At 47.4% G+C, this 19,535-nt stretch overlaps 2 protein-coding genes across 4 annotated transcripts in view; both read right to left on the bottom strand.

Moving 5' to 3' along the window:
* The window catches only part of LOC119396502 (homeobox protein slou-like), a 346,344-nt gene that overhangs the window by 300,870 nt on the left and 25,939 nt on the right, over window positions 1-19,535 (bottom strand). The gene's annotated exons all lie outside the window — the stretch shown is intronic.
* LOC119397578 (uncharacterized) lies at window positions 17,900-19,303 on the bottom strand. The gene has a single exon (XM_037665003.1). It carries the CDS (start codon window positions 19,301-19,303, stop codon window positions 17,900-17,902), a length of 1,404 nt encoding a protein of 467 aa, XP_037520931.1.

The following is a 19,535-nucleotide window of genomic DNA, read 5'->3' as shown; positions in this document are numbered from 1 at the left end:
TCCTGATACCATGTACTTGCATTTAGTTTCGACAGCCGAACGTTGCAGATAAGTAAACAAGATAAGTAAAGTGCTCATGCTGGTACACTGATGTTTTGACATACCTAACAGGTACGTACACTGTCAAGCTGGCGCATACCTGTATTATGTATGTATGTAATGTATATGTATGTATGTATTATGTATGTATGTATGTTGTATGTATGTATGTATGTATGTATGTATGTATTGATGTATGGATGTATGTATGTATGTATGTATGTATGTATGTATGTATGTATGTATGTATGTATGTATGTATGTATGTATGTATGTATGTATGTATGTATGTATGTATGCGTGCGTGTATGTATTTATGCATATATTTACGTATGGCTTCCTGTTATGCTGCAATTAGCTTAGCTATACTGAGTTCTAGGCTTGGTGGTAACTAAGTAGAGCAATTATTAGATAGAAACACAGCTAGTGAGTTCAACTTCAAAATTACATGCGGATACTTACCCTTAGGCGTCGTGTACAAGTCTAGCGCTACTATAAAGCTAGCTGTCCTAAAAAAAAATCTTGTTTTCCTTGAAATTCCATTTTAATGAATACCTACGTTTTCCAATTGAAGAAAGTGTCATTAAAAAGCGAAGTCAGATAGCTGATATTGATCTTTTCTGGAGCACCAACATACAAGTGCGAATTTGGTGGCGTAGCTTCGTAGACTTTGTATCGAGTTTCGTTGAAACTGAAGTGTGACGCAATGCTTTGTCGCCTCGGGCTGTAATGGCGCAGACACTGCGCAGCATCTGAAGACGTGCCCAGGATTATTTACATAGGTACAAGCAAACATACTTGTGAGCAAACATAGTTATAAGCTAAAATCAGACACTGGATCATCATTAAAGAGCCGCTGATTCACTCTGAGCTTCAGGAGTGCGCTTAACTGGGCTGGTTGGTACATGATTAAGAAGAGAGCAAACAGCGCTAAACACGGGACGGAGAAGAAGAACGACAGACACAGGCGCTGAACTAACAACCACTCGTTTATTGCTTGGATATGCAATATATTCGGTAGCACTGCGCGGAAGAACAACAAAAACACATTAACTGCGCAAAGCACAAAGAGGGGTGAGAAGTCATCATAATAGATGCGTCGGCAGAACAGGCTGTCATGTTTTGGACAAGTAATTCAGTTTGCAGTTATGTAGATAAATTGAAGGAACGCTGACGCACGCACTTCTGTGTGTATGGATATGGTGCGCTTTACTAATCTCTCGTGTTATTTGCATAACTGCGAGCTCAATTACTTGTCCAAAACATGACAGCCTGTTCTGCCGACGCATCTATTATGATGACTTCTCACCCCTGTTTGCGCATTGCGCAGTTACTGTGTTTTTGTTGTTCTTCTGCGCAGTGCTTCCGTATATATTGCATATCCAAGCAATAAACCAGTGGTTGTTATGTTCAGCGCTTGTGTCTGTCGTTCTTTTTCTCCGTCCCGTGTTTAGGACTCTGAGCGAGCCTTTTCTCACTTTCCTTTGCTACTCTCCATATATACGGTGATTTTTTTTGTCCTCGAGTATTTTTCCAGGATGCGTGGACATTACGTCAGTACTGAACATCACGCTGCCGTTTTTTTTTTTTCCAATTTAAAACGTCATTAACTTCGCCGTATCAGTATTTCGCCTTTCTAATCTACACACTGTGTCCACAGCGCCCGCAGTGCAAAGCTCCATACACGAAGGAAATGACTTGATTGCGCAACTAACTTGACAATGGATGCAGAAGGAGGTGGAAAATCGGAGTGATACGTAATAGCAGTGCGCGAAGATGGCAAACATCGTGCCAGCGATTTCGTTTCGACGACAAGTCAGTGTTTCCACATGAATATGTCCCCTTGCTAAAGCGATGACGTGCCTTAACATTACACACGCAAAAGGTGGATTGCGCTTCAAATGTAAAATGATCTCTTATCACGCTAGGCTAGCCATCTAAGTAAGTATAAGTATTAGTACGAGGTGAAAGTCTTGGCTAGTTCGTTGTTCATTAACAAATTGTATCTGTTTCATGTGCTTCTTCTTCATGCTGCTATTTTGCGCTGTTCCAGTTTATTCTATAGCGAGATGCGTGTCGGACTGAGGCTAAATAGTGCATTACCGAATACTGTTAGTTTGTTGAGTACGAGAGCTGCGTGTATACAGCGTGCATACTCGTATATACGTACACTTGCGTATACGTGTATACTTGTACAGCGTGTATACGTGTACACTTGGCACGGGAAGGACATGTAGTGCGCATACTTGTAGACTGCTATCGTTCTTGGCTGACTCACTGCAAGCTCCAGTGGGCTTTGTTAGAAATGTCATCATCATCATCATCATCATGCTATCTTAAGTCCACAGCAGGACAGAGGCCTCTCCCAATTATTTCCAACCCACATAGTGCTGCTCTGGCTGATTCCATATTAGGGCAAAAGCCTTAGATGCCTTATCAAACGCGAAAATTGACCGTCGGTGTCGGCGTCTTGCGGCGTCAGCGTCAACACAAGTGACGCAAAAAAACGATCATCACGTGATGACGTTACCACGTTACGTCACCATGACGTCGCTTAACGTGACGTCACATGAGGAAGTCATGACATGACAAGATCGCTTGGTCAGAGGTGGGCCGATCACGGAGGCAGTGCAAAACCACGTTAGGTGCAGAAAGCTTTCGGAGTGGGGCGGGCCAGAATCAATACATCGACTGTGAAGAAAAAGAAGATGGTTTTCGCTTACGAGTCACCTTAGGCAAAGACATAAGGGAATCTGTGAGTTCTCATGCCTGCACATTCCTTCATTTTCTCGCTCCAGCGTACCCTTTGCTGGTTCTCGGCTGCGTTTCCCATCTCTTCGTATCCATACGGACGCTCCAATTCACCATCCGTTATCTCTCGTTCTCATGACGTGACCTACGCCTAATATCTGCTACAGTGTCGACTTCCTCTTTTTATTATCTGATCCAAACTGCTGTCTTCCTACCTATCATTCTTCGTTCTAACTCACGCTGTGTGGTCCTTAACTTGTTCTCGAGTTTGCTCGTTATTCTCCAGGTTTCTTCTCCACACGTTATAAATGACAATATACAATGGTTCTACATATGCTTTCCAGTTCAGTGACAGTAGTAAGTTGCCCGTTATGAGTTGAGAATGTCTACCGTACGCGCCCTCGCGTATCCCTATTCTTCGGTGTATTTCCTCCACATAAGCAGGCTCCCCATGAACAAGATTGGTGGGCAGGCAGATGGTGAAAAACGGTGTGCGTATATGCCTGACATGGTAAAGGTGTGCTAGAAGAACGGCAAGTGTGCTAGACTGATGAAGGCTACATGCTACTGTCAGCACGACACACTCAAAGAACAAATAGTAAATGCGCAAATACGAATATTTTTTTCTTCAATCATCCGAGCTGTTTGAGACCTTCTTAATTCAACGAATTATGGTGTACTCATGATGATCCACAGCGCGCTCCTGCATTCTAATTCGACGCCCAACATCCCATACCATACACTCTCTGTGGAAATCTAGAAATCAGAACGAATACGCTCAATCTCGCAGCGAAAGGCACATTAATAGACGTGAAAACGTTTTGATTCTATCAGCGACTCTAGTATTATGAAGAAATGCAGAAGTTCCGGGCGTGAACTTGCACACAATGAGGATGAGCTACCGCACAATTTTGACGTACGGTTTTTCCTTTTCTGAGCTTTGGGACCCGCTGTCGACAAATATATGCAAAAAAGGTCGACATGAACAACTGAATGAGTCTGACGTTGCCGTAAGCGTGTTCTTCATAGGTAAGATGGGGAGGGGGACGCTATACGCTCTTCCTTCTATTTCATCGTAAATAAAAACAAACACTCACATAAGGTGGTGTTGTCATTCAACAGCGGGAATTAGGCACCTCATTATGTAACTCCTTCCTGTCGTTCCTTCATCACTAACTCTAGAGTGCGGGGTCAAGCGTCGTGATAAAAAAAGCCGTAGCCGGCGCACCTTTCACGTGTTGAAGTAGTGTAGGTACCAAAGTCAAGGCAACCACGAGAACTACAATGCAAATTATGATGGCAAAGCAGACGTAGGCGATGTAACAGTGACGGCTTGCAACCACGGTCGCATCGTCGGATGTCGGCAGGTGATCTCCAAGGCCAGTCGTACTGCGTTCGAGAAACGGTACCCGATCAATCGATAACGAGTAATGCAGTGCACATTCCAAAATATCAATGGCAATTCACAAAAAAATATATGCGAGGAGAAGACAAGTCAGGGGAGCATATATCAGAGCTAAAGGTCTTCTACGCCATCTCTTCCAAAGTCATTCATCGCGCCGCAATGACCTTGAGCCGCCGGAGCGCAAGCATGGCAGACGTGACGTCACGCCACGTGATCCGCTGCGGAGAGACAACGCAGCTGTTCTCGCTTGGAGGCTCGCCGCTGCGGTACCACGTGACCAGGCGCAGGTTTTAAAAAAATGTGTGCATAGTCTTTGAGAAACCAAGCCAAACATACCTATCAGTCGTGATAACTAGTTAAACCTCAGCCAATTTTTTTAGGGGGAATATCGTTCATTGGCTAGTTAGATTGTTTTTGGGATGGTCGAGCTTTGCCGCCAATAAGAAGGCGGTAAATAACGCAAATAGCGCGTATGCTTTCGCACGAACGAGTTATTGCTTGATGCTTCGTCAGCAACACCAAGTATGTTTTTTGTTGAGTAGCATGCGCTGTTGTGCGAGTTCAGGAGCGCTTGGAGGTTTCAAAACTGTGTTGTAGAGCTCTAAAAAGAATATCTTTCTCTTCGATCACCATCCTCTCGCTGCGTGGTGGCTGTGAAAGAGCAGGATTAGAATCGCTTTCCACACCGGCACTCACACCGCTGGAACCATGGTGGTGGTGAAATAGTATAGCACCCACTTGAACTGCGGGAAGTACTGGGTTCGAATCCCAGTGTCGCCGAGCGCTCAATGGCACTTGTAAAGTGGAGAGAGGTACCCCGGCCTGGCCAGAAATGACAGCGCCGTATGAACAACAAATTAGCCGAAGCTTTCACCTGGTACATCTTACAGAGATCGTTTTTCAAGATTTTACGTCAGCGCGTCAGCAAGTGTCATATGTCCCTGCGGAAACACTGACTCGGTCGTCTAAACGAAGGCTCTGCACGAGGAATGCCTTGTTGGAGCATTGCGGTTATCTTTTTAATTTTCCATATTTTTTGCACCCTTTGTCCAGTAGCTTCGAGGTGTCGCTTATCACCGGTCAGCTGAACAGAAATAATAACTAAGAAACCTAAATGATTGGATGTGATCTACAGATAAGGATTACAACTCCGAGTTTGCGTAGCAGGCCAATTTTTTTTGTCTTACCTCTGAAAATTGAGGCTTAAAGCTGGGGCATTGGGGTCTGGCCCCTTACCAGGGGTCGTAGCGTCCTGTGATGTCGGAGACTTGAACTTCAGGTCGGAGCTGGAGACCTTCTTAACTTCGTCCTCTTGCTTTTCTGATCCTGACGTTCCGGTTTCTTTCTTTTCTTTCCCATATAGCTTATCCTCTTCTTTCCTTTCCTCATCTCCGTCGCTTTTCTCCTCCTTACCTGCTTCCTCTGACTTCTTGCCGGCGCCGTGACGATGTTTCGCCTCCGCGTCTTCTTCGGCCTTCTTGCCGCCTTTCTTTCTTTTTCCGGTCGCCTTGGAAGGTTTCTTCTGACTATCGGCACCCTGTGCTTGCGCTAGCATCGCCTGCAGAGCGGCTACCACGTCGGTGGCGCCGCCTTCCGCTGGCGCCACCGCCTGATGAAGTAAAGCAGGAGGAAAAGGAAGAGGAGGAGGAGGAAGAGGAGGACCAGGGAGGCGCCGGGGCAGAAGGAGAAGGACTGGCTGGCTCAGGCGATCGCTGTCTCGAGCCTCGTGTTCGTGTCGGTGGCGGAGACAGCAACAATCGCATCTGCTGCATCATCATAGTAATGGCAGCCGCGTCCACCAAAGGACTAAGCGGCGGCTCCTGCTGGGGAGGAGGAACGTAATGATGGTGGCAAGGTGCTGGACATGGGTACACTTGCTGAGCAGCAGGTGTTGGCGGGGACGTGCCTGCCAGGATGACTGGGCCCTGGCCGCCGCCGCCGCCACCAACTGGCGATGGCAGTGGTAGGGGCATCGGCATCGGAAGCGGCATTGGTATCACCGTAGTTCTTGAACCGCCCCCGCCGGTTCCTCCGCCTATCGGCACTGTGACGATACGCGGCTGCGAGTCGGTCGCTTGCGAAGTGATAACAGGGGGTGCCACAGCCTGAGCTGGATAGTACTGCATGGGAACGCGGCCTGCGCAGAGAAAAGCAGTAACGATGTCGAAAACAGACACACCGGTTCCTTGAGCATTCGCCTAAGGCGAATCGAAGGCGAAAGCCACCTTCTTTTTCTTCCCAGTCGATTGTGTTGATTCCCCACCCCTTTAAGCATTCGGCACCTAATCAAGAAGCATTTGCCTTTGATCCTCCTTGCGCCTAACATGGTGCTGCACGGCATCCGGGTTCGGAGGCCGTGCAACTTTGAACAAGCAACGATTTCATGTGATGACGTCATCACGTGACGCAATAGTATGGGACATCTGAGTGACGCTATGATGACGTCATAGCTACTTTACCAATTTTGATGATCTGTGATGTCATCATGACGCCACGCGATAACGTCATCACATGATGATGATTTTTTTTCACCCCTTTGTGTTGGCGCCGCCGACGGTACACTTTTCGCGCTTGATGAGGCATCTGAGGCTTTCGCCTTAATCACATCGCACAGGGTGATGCCAGACGTCACTTTTCGGGCGAAGAACGCGCGCATGTGCTGCCAACTGCCAACTTGCATTAAGCACTGTGACAATGAATGTAAATCCAGTCAACGAAGACGGCAACTTCACCACTTCACGTAGCAAGATATACGTATCAATGCATTTCGGCAGCTGGAGTCATGTTGCAAAAGTGAAAGCAACTTGCATATATTTTTAGACAAGAACATTGGTAACGTGCCCAAGATGGCCAAAAGGTCTGTGATCCTATAATCCTATAAATAGTACATTTTTTCGTCGCTGTAAGAAAACTGCCGCGGCATTCGAAGGCGATTCTTCGCGATTTCACAGTATCAAAAAATTAGAGGTGACCCTAATCGTTGAATTAAGTGTCTGGCAGCGACATTCGCACCTCGGAGTTCGTGTGTCCTAGTGTATTCCATGGGTTAACACTGGGTTTCGTCGCATTGCCGAAGCTCATCTCAGAGGCCACATAGAAAGAAGTGCGTGGTTAAGATCAGCTCTGCCAGGTGCCGCAACGATCGCAGCAGCTCACAAGAAAACCGTTTGCTCTTTCAATGAGCTCATTTAGTTAATTTTTCTTAATTATCCTGAAAGTTAATACGTCATTACCTTAAGTAAGCTTATGTTCCGATATCGTATGTATCCAACATAACCCTTAACGTGAACCGGAACCATCGCGTTCGTACCAGTTTTATTTTTTACAAGACTTTTTCTGTATATTCGGAAAATTGGAAGTAAGAGAAACAAGAGTGTCACTTGTTGGTCTTGCCACTAAATTCATATGAAATATGTTCTTACCCATGTGAATACAACATCGCAAGTTCACATTTCATGAAAGCGGAACAACGTTTATGTTAACGAGGTCACGACGTGGGGAAATGGTGCTGACTAAAATGGCCTTATAGGAGAAAAACAAGATTAGATTGAAACTTGAAGACACGATGTGTTAACAAGCAAAAGAGTAGAAAACTGGTACTTACCTGGTACTACAGAGGGCATCATAGGTATCATAGGCGCCCCTGGCATCATAGGCGCTCCTGGCATCATGGGCATTCTTGGAACTATGCCTGGGTATGCTGTGGGCATCATGCCGGGCATCATGCCGGGTATCGTAGCAGGCATCATACCGGGCATCACACCAGGCATCATTCCAGGCATCATTCCAGGCATCATACCGGGCATCATTCCAGGCATCATACCGGGCATCATACCAGGTATTCGTCGGGACCTCATGTTATCGAAGCCAGGTCCCATGTGCTCCCCTTGCAGAAAATGCACTCCCCGCGTGGTAGATGCGGGAGTCAGCGTCCTCCTTGTTGGATGTGGGTACCCTGAAGGCGTATGACGTCGAGGGGCCAGTCTCTGCCCGCGTCTCCTGTGTTCGCTCGATCTTCGCCCCGAGAGCGACGTATCAGACGTTTCAAAATCGGCCCCATCATAGCCTCCGGCATCTGAAAGTGAACGAACATCCACCCCAGATAAATTCATAGCCCTAACACTACTGTGAAGATGAAAGCCAGCGAAGCTGTGACTCTGGTGTGTCTGGTACAGTAAATATTGTTAGAGTAAATTTACACATTATCATTATTGACTATATTGAGCGAATGAAGAGACATACACTCAAATATCCTGGTGTTTCTCTTGCGTATGACGCATATTAACTAAAAACGGCGGCCAATGGCGGTTTTAAAACGAAATCCTGTAGATAGGAAACTCCTTGTTTTGCAAGTACGAAAATGACATGTCGTTCGTTTCTTATGCAAGTGGTCTTATATGTGAGGCAAAATTGTTTGCGTCATTCTGCCATGTCAGCGAGATTATACACTTTTACGCCATGCTCATTTATATTGCCGCAAGAAGGCTGAATTAGTCCGAGTTAATTGGTTCGCCGAAAATTGTTGTTCTACGCTTCTTTTGTCCGGGGCCGCGATCCGCCAGGACATATCCACATAGCAGCTTTGCTGTAAATAAAAGTATGCGATCACCGCACGTCATTAGTTAGCGTTACATTTTACACATTACATTAGCACGTAATGAGATAAAAAATGTGAGCAGGAAATGAAAGAAAGTATTAACACCGTGTCGGAGGGAAGAAAGAAGGTCTGGCGAGTTTGAGTGTGTAAAGCTTTTTTTTTCTGAAACTGTTAGAGAGAGGCTGACTGGTCATCTTATAGCACACACTACCGATCACTACATTACTGAAACCGCCGCACTGAGTGTTTGGATAAGCCCAAGTCTCAGTCCAATGTAACCTGCATCCAATGTAGTTGAAACATAAGATACCGCTATCAAAGTACTTGCACACGAATACGCCGAAAGTTTATTATGTTTGCTTAAGGAGTCAACAAATTTCGAGGTTTGCAAAATTTTCTACAGGAAATGTTTCGACGAACACGCTACCGCCTTCCGTCATTAAGCATATCCACCCAAACCGGGAAGTATACGTTCTATTTGTGTGGCACAGCGCGCACGCTTCCAACATCTGCGACTACTTTAGTATTAGCGTATATTTTTGACACGCTCTTAGAACAGCTTAAATTAGCAACATCTTACGTAGACATCGCCTACGGAATTAGTTTGGCATGTGCTGACAAACCGCAAACGCAAGGTGGACTTGTAGCACATTATAAGCAGTGTTTAACACGCCAGCGCTGTGACGATAGCCAGCGTAAGCGTAGTTGGGGCATCAAGCACATTTGGAATGTGTGCCATGTAGTCATACAGTCGTGAGAAATTTGAGGGGGAATACCGAATTCGCGTCTAACGGACGATTACATGTAATTTACCGATGTGAACGTGACATGTTGAATTGAAAAAGATACCTTTTTCCGCTTGATCACTTAGTGTTATGAACACTTGTGCGCTTGCCAACTGCGTTTAGCCGCTATGATCTTTGAAAGATAACGGTTGTGTTCGCTTTCATATCGCTTACGACTGTACATGCAAAATAATGACATTATCAACAGGAGAAGTGTTTCGAGGGGTGCTGAGTGGTTACGAAAATATTTGCGTGCTAAAATTGAGACGTTCAAGACTAACCGGCACCCGGTGATAGAAGTCCCATGCCACTCATAACGTCGAACATTGGAGCTCTCCACCATGGTTCGGGTCCCGTTCCTGTCATACAGGGCACCGAAGGAGACGCCCATGGCGCAGGCATTGAGGAAGTCCGGCTGGACCGAGAGATCAGTTGAGGAGCCGATGCTGAGGCCCTCGCCTCATCGTTTTTTGATGTAGCTCTCCGCGTAGCTTCCATTGCTTCCTGCGCGAATTCTGATGACAGCTGCGATGGACAAAAAAACAAAATAAATACAATGTACAACACACCTGTCGGAAGCTGCGAACATTGGCGTAACCAGGGGGAGGAGAGGGGAGGGTTTAAACCCGCTCCCAAATTTTTTCCATTTTGCATGTGTATATATACACGCATACATACAAACGCACGCAAGTACACAATTAGTGGATACCCCCCCCCCCGCCCCTCTCCCGCCACACACACACATTTCTGGCTACGCCCCTGCCTGTGGAAGATTTGTCTCAATCTGACTAAAGCGAATGTTCAGTACTATTTGCTTAGGCTATATAGCCTAAGCAAATACTATAGTGCCTGTGGCATGCGTTCGCAACCTGTGCATTCACGACCCTACTTTAATTCCCCCGCAAATATACGTCCTTTCTAGCAGGAATTGCCGATTAAGAGAGCTTTCAACATGGTTGTCAAATAACCGCGAGCAGAAATATTAATTTGCAAAGTCGATCGTTAACATTGGTTGTTAGTCTGCCGTCGGCTAGTAGAGTAAGTATAGGCGTGTGCACCAGGAGGGCGGCAAACGTGCCCCCCCCCCTCCCCTCATCATCGAAGGGGGGCGCCAAGTCATCGCCATACCTTTACTCAGTCGTACCTGTCCAGCCATTGCTTAAAGTGCAAGGTTGCAGCCATGCAGGTTTATGACCATAACGGCGGGCGAGGAACCCTGATGTTGCATTTGAAGAGCTCTTCCCACCTTTGCCCACGGCAAGCCGGGGACTAAAGGCAGGCCGTTCTGAGAAGTACATAATCGCTTCATTCACATCTTTGTATCCATTGCGAAGCCTTGGCGAATATGAGGGGTATCTGTGGGTGTGTGGGGGTTGTGTGTGTGTGCGTGCATGGGGGGGGGGGGGAAATCTTAAACTTGCATTCCTCCTGATGGAGAAACTTCCGCAAGCTTATGAGAGTAAGCATACAAACAGGTAATACGTTTGTAGGTCGTGCTAACAATGTTGATAGAAAACATCTTTTTTTCGTGGGAGTACACTGCGAGACAACACAGAAAGCGACAAAACGCACAAATTATCGTGTTGTGAGCTTCGCCTTTATTTGTTATAGTGTTGAGTCTTCTCCTTAAGGTTATCCATGCGCATGTAGAATTACCGACTAGTAAAATAAACTAAGAAGTGGCTGTCACATACAATCAGCCCTATGGCCCCGCCACGGTGGTCTAGTGGTTATGGCGCTCGACTGCTGACCCGAAGGTCGCGGGATCGAATCCCGGCCGCGGCGGCTGCATTTTCGATGGCGGCGAAAATGTTTGAGGCCCGTGTACTTAGATTTAGGTGCACATTAAAGAACCCCAGGTGGTCGAAAAGTCCGGAGCCCTCCACTACGGCGTCTCTCATAATCGTATCGTGGGTTTGGGACGTTAAACCCCAGATAATATAAACAATAAGCCTTATTTCAGAAGGAAGGCTCTTGTGAGAGTAGGCAGCTTAATGACTTTGGTGAGTATGTGATGATGCTCAAGGAACAATATATTACGAATCAGTTCAAACAGTTTCGCGAAATAAAGGAACTTCTAACAAAATCGCTCACCAGATACGGAAAAAGCCGTTCAGAGGAGCCGTAAAATATTTGGAAACACCTGCCAGCCGCCAGAGATACTTCTTCTTTTCCCAGAGGGTTAAGTTGTTTGGTGGGTATTCCTTTATGGATGGCTTATTTCCACTACCGTGGATATCAGCCTAGAATAGGACGAGTACGTACATTGAATTTGTACTTACAAATTTGAAACATGATGATGATGATGATGCAAACTTTATTGGGGTCCAGAGAAGACGCAGGGAAGACCCCGCGCCACCCGGCTAGTCCCACGTAGGGACCGCCAAGCCGAGCTTGAAACATCATCAATTGTTTTGTCGTCGTATGTACCAGAGGTAAGAGTATACTGTGTTCCTAAACTGAAACGGAAGCAGCAGCTAACTATTATTACCCGTTAATTCATAAAATGTCAATGTGTAATAGCTGGATAGCCTGCCTTTAGGCGTGTAGTAGTCGCGATTATATGCCACAGAATCTGAATTGGGCTATTGTGAGAAACAGTGGTGACAGCGTAAACTAAATAACGTAATAAAGTTGTTTGAGGTTTTCGCGTTTGAATTTATAGACATAGTACGTGCCCTGTAGTCTACTCTTTTGTGGATATGATCATAATCTGCCGAGTGAGGAAAGATGTCAAGACACAAGAGCATCCACAAATGCATCTCGAGGACGTTTCAGCTTGACATTAACGCTAGTCTAAAGACGCAAGAAGAAAAAACACACAGCATATCCACGGAGTGAACGATGATGAGTGGGCGAAGCTGCGGAGGTTCATCGGTAAACCGTGAATCTTCCGTGAATTCTGCCCAGTACATCATCACCGACGTGTGATCGGGCGTGTTTATACTAAAGGTTCGATGAGTTATGACGACTGCAAGCTCACTTTATTTTACATGTCGCTGTGAATTTTCATTGTTTAGAAACCATTGCTTAGATAACATCTGGCGTGTTTCGTTAAGCAGCTGGCGTCTTTTCGTTTTGCTTTAGAAACATCTGGCGTTCTCTCGTTTGCTTTTACAAAACTCTGGCGTCTTTCGTTGGTTTATTTCATCAATCAACGGCGTTTTTGAACAAAATTTTTATTGTTAATCACGCACAGGGGAAATCTCACCAGGCACTACCTTGGAGGTAAACAATGGCTGCTAATGGGTATGAGAGACAGAAGAAGTCGGCTTTAGCTAACACTTACACTTCTACTTCTACTAACGTTCCCTACTGGAACATGCCAATGGCTGCTAATGGGGAATGAGAGACAGAAGAATTCGGCTTTTAGTTAACGCGCACGCTGCGAATTTTTATTGTTCAACAACGCACAGAAAAAATCTCCCACCGGCAACCACCTTGGAGGTCAAAGAAATTACGCAGAACATTAATGCACGAGCCTGGTCGACAGCGAAATCCCCTTCACAGGACTAAGTAATAAGGCTATAAACTTGTGCTGTTTTTACAATCCCCGTGAAAACTCGCCAACAATTCGACGCCCTCCCATACCACACGCAGGAACTTCGAGTTATCCGTGGAAAGCCAGTTAAGCTAACCTTCAGATTCTCTCACTAAATCAGAGTAAGTTATAGCTCAGCTGCAGCTCCTTGTAAGAAAGCAGACTTGTACCACCTTTATTAATACACTTCAAGTAAGCTTCACCTCGATGCATTAGGAAAGCTTAAAGCAGATGGCGCTGCAACCCTTGTTTAATCACACTGCAATGATTCCCCGCTATGTATAGCTTATATATCATATATCCTATGTGCTCTTCGCGTAATGCTTAACTTGAACAGAAATACTAATTATAAAATATAGAGATCAGACCGGGACACGTGTGCACCACTAGTAAAAAAAATTTGCAGGACGCTCAAACTTCACTTTTGTGAAAATCGATTGCGCAATCGAGCCCCGTTCGCATCGTCCTCTCATTCGCTTGCCATGCTTCTCTTCCCTTCAAATGAGCGTTGAAGCCCACAGCATACCAGTATTTAATGCAATGATGCCAAGAAACCGGTGCTCTTCGCTGTAGCCCTGTACAAAGCCAACTAAAAGATAATGCCCGACGCCCTAGATGATTTACATTTGTCTGCAAGGCGTGGTGGCCAACGAGCAATAAGTATACTGGTCATTACTACGGAGTTTGTGTTGCCTTGACGTCTTACCTCGAGTCCGTGTTCGAACGCCCACCTTCGTTTATCATGAATTCTCGCCAACAAGCCCAACTTTCTGTCGTTCTAAGTACTGGCGCTCTGACATGATTCACTAGTTAAGTGCATTTCTAAAGATGCGAGACCAACGAACGGCGATTGCGCTGACTAGGCTGCGCACTTATAAAAAATGTGACGAAGCAGTGTCTGCCACATCGGATATATCCTTCACAACCCGCCGAAATATCAGACAGTGCCCTGTAAAAGCATTAACTTATATAAATATATTTCCGATTTAGCATAACAAACACTTTGCTGGTGTAACATTAAAACGATACTTTCAATGGCGATGCAAGAAAAATACACACAGGAATGAGGTAAACTAACATTTTGCGAAAGGAAACAAAAGAAAAGCTATCGTGTCGGTTAGTATGAGGCGGTATCCAATTCACGTGAACAATTCCTAAGAGGAATAAACTGAGTTCCTCAAAAACTAGCACTATTCCTCACGGTCCATCTGCTTAATGATACCGCATTTGTCGTCCATAACATTCTCTTATCAGTGTACCCGTAGTACGAAACTATTTCACTGCCTTCTTTTTCGCATTATTCAACTCTTTAAACGCTTTTTCGAACACTCCTTTGAAGTGGTCGACGCGTGCGATCGTATATAACTTGAAGTCTTCCAGCGTAAGACCACCTGCAGGTGCCGTTTCGCTTTCGGTCGTGAACTCGGCGTTCATCGCGTCCGCGTTCCCATCAGCAGTTGCAGGCGTCGCCCCTTCTCGGGTGAATAGGGGTGATCCCCGCGAGGTGGGTTTCGGTCGCACGCCTCCTACGTGACGCCGGACCCCTTGGACACTCTCCAGCAACTCCCGGATTGGGGACTTGGTGCTGGCTGCGAACGTGAACATTGTTGACGCCGCACTGTCGCCACCGGAGTCATCGTCGTTCCAAATGTTGCCGTAATCGAACGGCGGGCGCTTTGGGGAGGCGCCCTTCTTATCGGCGTCGTCGTTGCCTCCAGCGAAGAGGCGCGCCTTCAGGTTCTTCTGATAGCCCTGGTCCAGGAAGGCGCCGAGCGTTAGCGCGGTCACGAACCCCATAGCGCTTTGGTTGCCCAGCTCGGATCTATTTCTCCGTCGCCTAGAGCTAGAGCTGGCCGTTTTCGAGCTGACGTCATTGGTGCCATTCGCAATACCCGCAGGAGGAAAGGGCGAACTTTCCGGTTCGCGCTTGAGCTCTGCGGAGGAAGTTGTAGCCGATGTTCGTTCGGCGTCGACCCATTCCGTGGCGCCAGCCCAGTGCCTATCATTGAGGGCTATTTCGATCGTGTTAATGTCCAAGGTAGCAGCCGTCGATTCTGCGCGCGATTGAGACAAGGCACTGGCACTCAGCGTCTGGGCGTGCGTTAAACTGGCTGTCGGAGCTCCCTTGCCATGTTTTATGGAAGGGATGTCGATGTTGATGACTTCGCCTCTGAAATGGCTCTCACTTTCGGCAGAGGCCACTTTGGGGTCGACGTTTCATTAGTAGCTGCAACAAACACGTGTCACGCTAAGATGAAACATTACGAGTAACACCTAGCAAGCAGTTGCGCTATGCTGACGTCCACTGGTTTTTGGACTACCTCGCGATTCGACAGTGATCAAATTCCACACAGGTATTCAGACGTATGCAGCTGAGACGTATCCAGACTTTTTTTTTTATTGAGGAGAGGCTAGGTGGGTTAAACACTTTTTATGCATGGTTGACGGCGACATCGATAGTCACATTTTCGTGTTTGATGAGGCATCTAAGGCTTTCGCCTTAGTGATCATTATCTGTGTTTAGGTTCGCCCACGTTTAAGAGTTGAAATAATTTCATGATCGCATTACTAAAAAGTCATGCTACCAAGTTAGCACTAACACTCCGTAAAATCAAGAAAAAAAAAGCGTACTGAAGACTCTATGTAGAGACTTACATAAGAAAGGGAGCATATTTGGGGCAAAGAAGTACAGGAGGAGAATAAAAATGCCCAAGAATACGATGAGGCCAATAAGGATGAAGCAGAGAATGCGCCCGGCACCTCCAGGCTCGGTCATCTGCAGTGCAGGGCTGTGAAGGACCATTGTGCGAGGAATCAAAACGTAGAATGGAAAGTGTACATTATCGAGGAAAACGTTGCTGATAAAGGCTTACTGCACTGAAAAACACGGACAAAGCAAGAATGCAGACAACAGACTCGGTGCTTTGTGTGTTGTCTTGATTCTTCCTCTGTCCATGTTTTTCTGCGCAGTCCGCCTTCATTCATGAACCGCTACCTTGCCCAAAGAAGTACCCTCTTAAGAAAACGTTGTGTTGGTATGCGGAGAGCACAGCAAAACATTGACGCAAGAAGAAACCAAGACGAATATAAATACAATAAATGTTGGAGTTGTACGTCCCAAACCCACGATACATTGCAATTGCGGACAACTTTTATGGCGTGCGCAAATAATCCAACACCGTCGCGGACAATGAAAAATGATGGTTCGCTGATACATTGGTCAGAGACCGAAAGGAATTGCTCAGTTTTCATTATTAGCCTTTCCTTTCGCAATCCTGTCGTCCACTGAACAATATGTCACGAACCATCATTACCATTGTCCGCGAGAGAGTTGGATTATTTGCATATGTCATCAAAACCGCCCATGCTTGCATCATATCACGCAGGTTTCTTGCTGTTTTCTTGATGTACCGGTATCAAATTATCTACATGCAGTCATGTGCGTACTTTCGAAGTGATATCGCCGTGCATGTTGTTTTTTAGGTGTGTATAAGTGCGACTAAACCCGAAACTAATATGATGATAAAAATAGTTATTGGGGTTTTATTTGCCTAAACAGCGATATGTTTATGAGGCACGTCGTAGTGGAGGGCTCCGGAAGTTTGGACCATATGGTGTTCTTTAAGGTGCACTGACATCACACAGTAAACGGGCCTCAAGCATTTCTCCTCCATCGAAATGCGACTGACGTGGCCGGAATCAAACCCGCGAATTTCAAGTCAGCAGCCCGAGCATCGTAACCACAGTACCACCGCGGCGAACAATCCTGCAAATAAAGTTAGTTTCCGCTGTTGAAAGTTAGCGCTTGTCTCCATTCTCGTTTCTTGTGGAGTCCGCGCTTTGCTGCGCTAGGCAGGTACCATTCTAGCGGGGACTGATCAACAAGCCGATTTTGCCACCTTCGTCGTAAACGTTGGGGACGAGGGCACCAGAAAAAGATAAGAATTTTATTTCTTCTACCAATGCCACAAGCATTGAATTACACTAAAGAGGGTATGCAACACGTTTCTAACATGGTCAGAAAATGCCGCAAATTGGTAATCGAGCCTGCTACGAACACGTGAGCGAAACATTACAGCGCAGTACGTGGCAGGGAATTTACAATTAAATTTCAAGGTTGGCTAGAAATCGCTCGCTCTTCTAGCGGCAAATGATGCCATATGCCCAAATCAACTGCGTGACATGCCCAAAAGAATCGGCCATTGGCTGATGTGGGCATCGTGAACTGCACAGTTATTGCGGCCAATGCAGTTTGCCGCGACGTTCCCCCGCCGCGGGCAAGTGTGCCGCTTGCGGCGTTTATATGTTGGCCGCGCGCGCGTTCAAAGAAAATAAGAAAAAATGCTTAAGACCATGACGCGCGCTGCCTCACAGTCGTAGCTCATGCCCATTGTCCCCCCTCTCCCCCCCCCCTTTAGTTTTCAGAGTGCTCGCTGGGACGAAAGGTGAGAGAAAGCGCTTAGAACTTGCGATAAATCCATGTAACTCCGTTCGCACTTGACGGATCCTAACAAAATTTTGCGGCAGTCGATTCGTCAGGCAATAAGCTCCCATAATGAGGTCATTTCGGGATTACTTGAAAAAGTGTTGGAGGGCCCCTTTAAGGCATTGCATTAATCGAACATGTGTGCTTACGCCGATTCAATCGATTTCAACCAATCAGGCTGCAAAGAAAAGGAGTAGCGGCACCAATTGGTCCCCAAACGTTTGCTCTTGAGTGTATACACAGGCATATCCACGAGAAAGCGACGGAGAATAACGAATTGTGTGGAAGGGAAGCCTCAAAAGAAAGTGAAAAAGAAGACTGATCCAGCATACTTTACGTCTGGACCCATGTTTAAGGCAGGCGGGGGGGCTGTCGGTGCTTGTTGGTAGGGCAACGGTTCCGGTAGTTGATCCAGAGCACCCAAAAGAGGATGCTCTTCGCCCGCGGCCCCGGGATGTCCGTCAGCTGGCGCATTGGCGGCAACGCCGTCTTTGGCAGGGTCCTTTGTAGGGTCCTTCATAGGTACCTTGGTAGGGTCCTTGAGCGGGTCATGGGCAGGGTCCTTGGCCTGGTCTCCAGCATCATCAGCGGCCGTCTTAGCCTCCGCTTCCTTCTTCGCTTTCTCTTCCTCCTCTTTCTTCTTCTTGGCCTCTTCCTCTTCGGCAGCTTTTTTGGCCTTGGCTGCCTCTTTCTCAGCCTTCCTCTTGGCGGCCTCCTCTTCCGCTTTCTTCTGGGCCTCCTCAATCTGGCGCTTGTTCTCCTCCTGCATCCGCTCGATCTCCTTCTTGCGCTCCTCCAGGGCTTTCTCTCTCTCTTGTTTCTTGCGCTTGCGCTCCTCTTCCTTCTCCTTCTTCTTTCTCTTCTTCTCTTCCTCCTTTTCCTTCTTGCGCTGGCGTCTCTCCGCATCCTGCTTCTCCTCCTGACGCCGCTCATCGTCTTCCACGCGCTGCTGGGCGGCGGCCTGGCGCTCCTGCTGCATGGACTTCATCATCATCATGAGAGCCATGTTGTCCGAGCCTCCGCCGCCTTGCGCAGCTGGTGCCGCAACCGGGTAAGGCATCGGTGGAGGATACGAAGGCGGTGGTGGAGGGGGAGCCGGAATCACGATCGGCTGTTGCGAGGCTCCCGACGTAGGCATGGGCATCGGCATCGGGATGGGGAAGGGCAGCACGATGGGCTGCTGCGCTGCGCCGCCTCCCATCGCAGGGCCAACCAAGGCAGCGGGCTGAGCCAAGCCCATGAACGAAGAAGGCGGGAAAAATCCGGGCGGCAGCGGTACAGGGTTGCCGGCGATGAGTGGTGGCAGTCCCGGGATGTTTACTGGAGTGCCGGGGGCCAGAGGAGATGCGCCTGGAGGGTAGAACGATGAGATGCTCGGCACCAGGAGAGGGTGGTTCCGGGACAAGCCGGGCAAGCCTCCTGCCGAAAGCTGGCCCGGATGTGGCCCTTGCCGGTGAGGGCAGAACCGTGACTGGGAGCTTGAAGAGGGATGCCGTCGCGTGCGACGCTGAGGCATGTAGGGTGAAGAGAACTTGGTCCTCTTGGAGCCCTTGCCGGAACGCCACTTCTTGTGGTGCCTGCGCTTGGAGGGCTTGCGCGCGAGGCCTGTCCTGGAGCCCGATCCGGAAGCGTGTGCCCGCGGTGAAGTGGACCTGGTTCGCCGGGAAGATGAGCTCGACTCCCGATGGTTCGGCAACATGGTGTCGCCCGGAAGCGCGCGGCCTAAAATGACGCCGAGATAGGAAAGTTTTGGTAATTTTATTCCTACGTGGACGCACGAACATTTTGCGCAATTTAACACGATAGGCGGATCTAACACAGTTGCGTAATAACGTGCTTGTTAATGCGATAGTGTTGAAGAGCTCGTTTCGCAGAAATTCCGTTGTCGGTGTCGGCGTCGGCGTCATTAGTTGTGAGCAAGAAATCGGCGT

This window comes from Rhipicephalus sanguineus, chromosome 6 (genome assembly GCF_013339695.2).
Source record: "Rhipicephalus sanguineus isolate Rsan-2018 chromosome 6, BIME_Rsan_1.4, whole genome shotgun sequence".
NCBI lineage: Eukaryota > Metazoa > Arthropoda > Arachnida > Ixodida > Ixodidae > Rhipicephalus > Rhipicephalus sanguineus.
The sequence above is the reverse complement of the archived record's forward strand: the minus strand, read 5'-3'. Positions and strand labels throughout refer to the sequence as shown.

Bases quoted from the DNA above. Each gene is read 5' to 3' on its own strand.
- LOC119397578 (XM_037665003.1), bottom strand. From the start codon at position 19,303: ATGTTGCCGAACCATCGGGAGTCGAGCTCATCTTCCCGGCGAACCAGG.